Source organism: Ictalurus furcatus, chromosome 4, assembly GCF_023375685.1.
Source record: "Ictalurus furcatus strain D&B chromosome 4, Billie_1.0, whole genome shotgun sequence".
In the NCBI taxonomy this organism is placed as follows: Eukaryota; Metazoa; Chordata; class Actinopteri; order Siluriformes; family Ictaluridae; genus Ictalurus; species Ictalurus furcatus.
This window is the reverse complement of record NC_071258.1, coordinates 22853703-22861202: the sequence shown is the minus strand read 5'-3', so window position 1 is coordinate 22861202 and position 7500 is coordinate 22853703. Positions and strand designations below refer to the sequence as shown.

General features: G+C 38.8%; 1 protein-coding gene across 5 annotated transcripts in view; it reads right to left on the bottom strand.

Moving 5' to 3' along the window:
* Positions 1–7500, bottom strand: part of trip12 (thyroid hormone receptor interactor 12) — a 74334-nt gene that overhangs the window by 24444 nt on the left and 42390 nt on the right. For all 5 annotated transcript variants that reach the window (XM_053623352.1, XM_053623354.1, XM_053623350.1 and 2 more), the window contains 3 exons: positions 6440–6593; positions 4949–5174; positions 1819–1937 (listed from right to left, as the gene is read on the bottom strand). In XM_053623352.1, coding sequence (XP_053479327.1) covers positions 1819–1937; positions 4949–5174; positions 6440–6593 — 499 coding nt within the window. The remainder of the gene's footprint in view (positions 1–1818; positions 1938–4948; positions 5175–6439; positions 6594–7500) is intronic.

The following is a 7500-nucleotide window of genomic DNA, read 5'->3' as shown; positions in this document are numbered from 1 at the left end:
TATAATCAAATATTTACAAAAATGTGAGGGGTGTACTCACTTTTGTGAGATACTGTGTGTGTGTGTATATATATATATATATTTATTTATTTTAAATTGGGAGAGACCAACATGTGAATCAATCACTACATAGTGGGCAGCTCAAACACTGAAATTGTTCACCTTTCTAAATGAACACGAGCGTCTTTGTTAATAACTGTTTATAATGCCATTGTTCTAGAAATACTTGTGCATCTCAAAAAATTTGACCATCATGGAAAAGTAAATTTTTTCCATATACTCTAGATTCATTACAAATAAATTGAAATATTACAAGACTTCTTTTGTTTTAATCTTGATGATTACAGCTTACAGTTCATGGAAATCAAAAATGCAGCATCTCAAAATATTAGAATAAAGAATTTATAATGCGGAAATGTCACAGTGTCACATTCCTAGTGTCAAGACACTCCTGAAATAGAGAGAACATAAGAAGCATCTTATCTGGGCTAAGGAGAAAAAGAACTGGACCGTTGTTCACTGGTCCAAAGTCCTCTTTTCAGATGAAAGTAAACTTTGCATTTCATTTAGAAATCAAGGTCCCAGAATCTGGGGGATGAGTGGAGAGGCACAGAATCCAAGTCCAGTGTGAAGTTTCACTCCAGTGTGATGATTTGGGTTGCCATGTCATCTGCTGGTGTTTGTCCACTGTGTTTTCTGAAGTCGAGGGTCAATGCAGTGTCTACCAGGAGATTTTAGAGCACTTCATGCTCTCATCTGCTGACAAGCTTTATGGAGATGCTGATTTCCTTTTCCAGCAGGACTCGGCACCTGCCCACAGTGCCAAAACTACTAGTACCTAGTTTGCTGAACATGGTATTACTGTGCTTGATTGGCCAGCCAACTCGCCTGACCTGAACCCCATAGAGAATCTATGAGGGACACCAGACCCAACAATACAGACGAGCTGAAGGCCGCTATCAAAGCAATCTGGGCTTCCATTAACACCTCAGCAGTGCCATAGGCTGATTGCCTCCATGCCACGCCGCACTGATGCAGTAATTCTTGCAAAAGGATTACAGCCCTGACCGAGTATTGAGTGCACAAATTAACATACTTTTCAGAAGGTCGACATTTCTGTATTATAAATTCTTTATTCTAATATTTTGAGATGCTGGATTTTTGATTTCCATGAGCCGTAAGCCGTAATCATCAAGATTAAAACAAAAAAAGCTTGAAATATTTCACTGTGTGTGTGTAATGAATTTAGAATATATGAAAGTTCCACTTTTTTAATTAAACTATGGGGGGGGAGAACTACTTTTCCATGATGTTCTAATTTTTTGAGATGCACCTGTGCAGATGTTAAGCTCTTATTGTGTGGATAAAGAAATGGGGAAGCTCCAGTAAATTTTTTCTTTAAAACCGATTTAATGATCTAACTGGCAGTAGCTTTTAATCAGCCTTCAAGCAAACCGAGGCAGTGCCCTCCAGTGTACTGCATGTATAAAAGTTCATTAAATGTCTCCCTGCATGGTTTTATTGCAGGGAGAAAATGCAATTTTCTGGATTTAGCCAGACACAGTAAAACTGTCTTAACAATCATGCAGCATGTAAATCCTGAACAGCTCTCCAATGTAAGGAATAGGATAAGCATGAAGATCTAGCATGCTTCGATTGAACTCGGCCTAACTTGTATGTCACAAAGATTCCACTGCAAAGAATAATTACCCAACATTATCACTTCCTATAGGTATTGGCACGGAAGACAGCAATCTGACCCACAGGCAAAACATCAGACTGCGAATTTAAGCAACACAACTGTGTGAACATCTTTACCTTCTCTCCTGAAATACACACTGAACACATCAGGTAGCTTCTGCATGAGGATGTCAGCCATCTGCAGAGAGCCGACCACAATCTTCAGGTCCTGACTGGACAGCATGGAGGCTATGTGACTGTGGATGGACAAACACATACATGTTTTATACACACACACGGCATTGCTGTGCAGCACAAAAGAAACACCTGCTGTACTTCCTGGAAAATGCACCCATTATGCTTTTTCAGATATTAGCTTTCATGAGCTGTTTGTGAATGTAAAAAGTCTGCAAAGTTTCAAAAATCAAAGCGCAGGACAAACGGAGTTCTCGACTCCCAAAAGAAGGAACCGATTCTGAACAGCTGAAACGAGTCCTCAGTAATTCCAGACTTACTTCCTGTACTAACCTATGTAGGTTTGTAACAAAAAACCCCGCCTCAGGTCTTCATTGGCAGCTCGTGAACAACGTGTACTTTGACTCGCCGTCAAACACTACCCTACAGTAGTTGCGTCCTGAAAGAGTTAGGTTCGTGTCTAGAAGACGTTGTTTTCTGCGATGCAAAAGCACTTTGCATGGACTCCCAAAGGATGAGGATGTAAAGCATCAGTGGTTGGAATTAATTTTTAAAACGATACCAAAGCAGTTCAACTCCGACCTTCGTTTGTGTTCCCATCATTTCACTGGCGACCGCTTCTCAAATCTAGCTGAAGACAACGCGGGACTTGTGAAACGATTACTCGTTAAAGATGGGGCTGTACCCACTTAATTTGGACCATCTTGTGCCTCTGGATCACAACCTGTAAGTATGATTAATTATTTACGTAAATATTTTCTACCGAGTGTTCCAAATGCATTGCTTTGTGTTGTATACGTGTACAGCCAGTGCACAGCTGTAGGCCTCCGCTGACTGGCTAACTCATGTTACCGTCAAACTACATTTAAACGTACCACTGAGAAACGTCCTGTTCTTGTCATGTCATAGCGATGGTGGCTCGGGTTGATCTTACGATGCATCACTATCGGACTCGGGCTCAAATTGATCCGGTAAAACGACGACATTATTACTGAGCTAAAATTCAGATGTGGTAATGGCCGTTCTGACACATGCTGTAAGCAGCAGACCAATCACAACAGACTGGGACATCTGACCAATCAGTGCGGAGTAGGCTCTCTGAAAGGCGGAGTTTAAAGTGAACGGATCCTTGAGAGAGTCGTTTGAGACACAGAAAAATAGGTGATGCTGCAATGTAAATTATGAGAAAATGAAAGTGTTTTTTGACCTTGAATGCATGAAAACCTATTGTATGAGACCTCAAACAAAACTAGGCACTTTTCATATAGCATAATAAGGGCAGTTTCATGTAAGTGTGACAATTGGATGAATTCTGTCTGATTATTGTGCAACCCATGATCATGGTTTTCAGTGTCTGCTTACACAGGACAACACTTAAAGTAACAATCCACCCTGAAAAGAACAACTCGCATATTATTCCAAAATATTTGTGTGTGATAATCGCTTTCAAGATTTATTTTGGAACGAAAAAGTGAGTTGATGTTTTCGGATGAACAAACTGTTCAAACACAAAACAAATCCATTACGCTCGATATCTTATAGTCTGCTGACTAGCCAAGCTAATTTGGTGCCCCACAGTTGTGTGTAATTGTTTGCATAAGCCAAATCAAAAGGGGGGGGAAACAAAACAAAACCTTTCCACCGGATTTACAAAAGCTTTGTGAACAATGATTTTTTTCCCCCACCCACAAAACTCCATAAAAGGTCACATGCACGGACAGGAGTCTGGGAGCACGAAATGAACAATGAGATGTAAAGGCTGAAAGGCAGAAGTGGAAATTATTTTGAGAAATATCTAATAATACTTGATATTAATAATAATAATAATAATAATAATAATAATAAGCAGGAGCCAAACTATCCCGTCAGTTAAGGCATTTGTTTCCTTTGTCATAGTTAAAAGATCCGTTTTATTTGTCTTCATTTACAGGTTTTATGTTGGCTCACTTTTGATATTTTTCATATACTTTAATTAATGGAAATGATATAAAAGGACTGGGTTCACAAATCTTTCCTTGATGGTATCTTTAGTCCCAGACCTAGTGAACTAGCATGAGGATGTGTTCATACAGACTACAAAGCACTACTGTAAGTTGCTTTGGGCAAGGGCATCTGCTAAACACTGTAAATATAATAAAAGTAAGCTATACAATCTCAACAGTGTGTGTAATAAATATATATTTTATATATATATATATATATATATATATATATATATATATATATATATATATATATATATATATATATATATATATCTCCACACACACACACATATATGTGCAGAAATCCATGTAACTTATGTGGTTTGAACTTGATATTTACATTAGTCAGTCTTCTTATGTGTAAAAATTCACACACAATCAGGAGCAGGAGCCAAAGTTTTTCATGAATTTACATGACTTTCATGAATACCAAATTTCTTGTGTAAATCATCGTACGAACAATTTTACGAAAAAAATCTGTTTATATCCAGCTTGATAAATGAGGCCAGTTCTCCCCAACTCCGCACAAATGCATCTTATCCCATGTAGTTTACAATTGCGTTCTGGAACTACGATTCAGCTCTTTTTTTTTTATCTCCCATAATTCTAATGACATTGGGACTAAACGCTCATTCTTTTTGTGAAACCTGACAATTATCGCTTGTGTTTGAGATCACTGAAAAGTGTTCATCTATTAAACGCCATTGTAACTGAGCTAGCAATGACATCAGCATCGAGTTCAAGGGAACAACAGAATAAGCTCCAGCATCACCATGCGTAAATATTCCCATATAAACATGTGTTTCAACAACAGGGTTCGGTGCGCTATAGCAAAGCGGTAACGATTCAACCATTTCAGATTTAACTGTCGCTTTGTAATGTTTCAGATATCAGAATGAAGCATATGGAACAATTCATTAGGGAGTTTTGGGAAAGTAGCCTCTACTTGGCCAGATAGCCAACAGTGCTCAGTGCCACGTACAAACACGAACCACTCCATCTTTCTTTGTCCAAACATATCTATTATTTGTTTGGTTTATCACACACACACACACACACAGTCACGCTGAGGTGTGAAATAGACTGACCTGGAGACGGCATGGTTGCGCAGCACGTCCTTGAGCAGCTCGGAGTCGGAGAAGTATATGATGCGCAGGATGGCTCTGAGGCACTTGTGTCTGACGGCGGGGCCGGCTGAGGAGCTGTACACCTCATACAGCACGCCAAACAGAGTCTTAATAAAGCAGCGTGCTAGCTCCGCCTCTTCCCGCATCAGCTCAGCACGCGCATCCTCACCACGCACCTCCACATGGCCTGGGGTTGAAGTAGACAATGACTCAAAGGGAGATTATATAAATGAGCATTTTGTTAGACTCATAGGAAATTATTATGTTTAAGATATTACGCAGAGGCTAGCTGTTAAAGTAAGAGAGAATCCACGACTAGGTCTGCGTTCCGCGATTTTAACACACGACGTGGAGACAAAGAACCATCTGACGTGAAGCGGAGAGCATTAAAACGATGTAACGCACACGTTTCTGTGGATTATCCCGCTTATACCGTGGTCACTTCCCAGCACTGACAAGTTAAAGCTGTCAGATGTTCACAGTGCAAAATTTTAATAAAAAGATAAAAATAAATGTTAATTTTCGTGTTTCATTTTTTTAATATACCGGCCGTTAGATCTAGAATTCGGCTCGCTCTAAATCATACACAGAGATAAAGTAGTGCAATAAGATTATATTTATTTGAATGAATTATAATAGTTATTTTAGAGACACAGAGAGAGAGAGAGCGCGAGAGAGAGAGAGAGGGAGGGAGTGAGAGAGATGTGCGAATTACCTGCACCTGTTCCGCATCTCTAATAATAATAATAATAATGAAGCTGCGAGTTTAATTCTGTGTTACTATGGTTACAGTGCCTTCATTTAAAACGGTGATTAAACTGACCGGCACTATCTGTGGTACATACGGTTTTAACGCACGCCTTCCAGCCAATCAGAATCGAGTACTCGGACAGACCATGGTATAACTACAGATATAATTACAAGGTACAGGTTGCAAGGTTTCAGAGACCTCTCCTGCCTCTGAGGTGAACTGCAATGAAAAAACATTAAGCAGCTATGTTCTGGCTTGAAATACTGACTCCAGCCAGATTCTTTTAGATTTATATAGGGCTGATAATGACACCGGGTGAACGTGCAAATTGTTTGTTGTAGCATGACGTGAAAAAAGCTAGCTATACACTGAAATAGTTAGCTAACCATAAACAGCCAGCATAACAGCATTACCCTCTCTGTAAAATAAAGCTAGCACCGAGGGGTGGTCACTGAAACAACTAAACATTATCTAGTTTGAGTGTTTGCTATGATCGCTATATTGTTGGATTAAATACAAAATAAGGTATTAAATCAATCAGTGATTTCTACACGGAGAGGTTTATCAGTGTAGTAATATCATTTACATATCTGAAAAGAGCTAACGTATAAGTTCCTCAGAGTCCTTTGGTAAAAATGAAAATCACACCGATAGGACAAGCAGCTCAATCTTTCGTTCTGAGTGTGTGTGAGAGTAAGTACCAGTATTGGGGTTGATGAGGGGGTTGGGTTTCCTCTGAATTCCCCGTGCCGTTCCTGTGTCCTCATTGATCTGCTGCATAGAGTTGAAGTCAATGGTGTAAACTCGGCCGAGTGTTGAAAGGCTGATCTCGTCCTCGCCGTTCTGATGGGCCGTCTGATAGAGACAGACACACACACGGAAAACGTGTTTTTTACCTACTGTTTTCAAAGCAGTAACAAAATGAGTCCATCAAACAGGCAACAGCAAGTCACACATGGTCATGGGATGCGTCTGTAACTATACTGTACTAAAAGGTGTCAAAAGCTCATCACTGTAATTTACTGCATTTTCTATTCATTATACTATTTACATAGTACCGGATTACTCTGATCTACCTGTACAGGTAACTTTGTTATAATCAAGTAGAATAAGATGAACAATGCTTGTAAACTAGTTAGCCAGATGATCTGCCACCCAGCTGTCCCCATTGTGCCAGGAACAGGCCTAGGGGATCTATTTATGCAGTACAGACCTAATATGACTAATATGTTGGTGAAAAAACAGGTTATGTTCTGGCCTAAGCCTGGGAGTTTACAGAAATATGCAGAAAATAAACTTCCTAGGTAAACTAAAGTTACTAATTAAACTTCCTAGGGATACTAAAGTTACTAAATAAAGTACCTAGCTATACTAACGTCACTAAATAAACTTCCTAGGTATATTTCAGTTAATAAATAAACTACCTAGGTACATTAAACTTACTAAATAAACTACCTATGTATACTAAAGTTAATAAATAAACTACCTAGGTATATAAAAAGTTATTAAATAAACTACCCAGGTATACTAAAGTTAATAAATAAACTACCTAGGTGTATTAAACTTACTAAATAAACTACCTAGGTATATTAAAGATATTAAAGTTAATAAATAAACTACCTAGGTATACTAAAGCTCTTTACCCAAAATGACCTTTGCAGAAAGCCTAGGCAAGAGTATAAAATTGGAGAAAAATCAATGACGTAATAGATTCATCATCTATTTTTGACCATTTACCAGAATTCAGCCACAGTGGCATCCA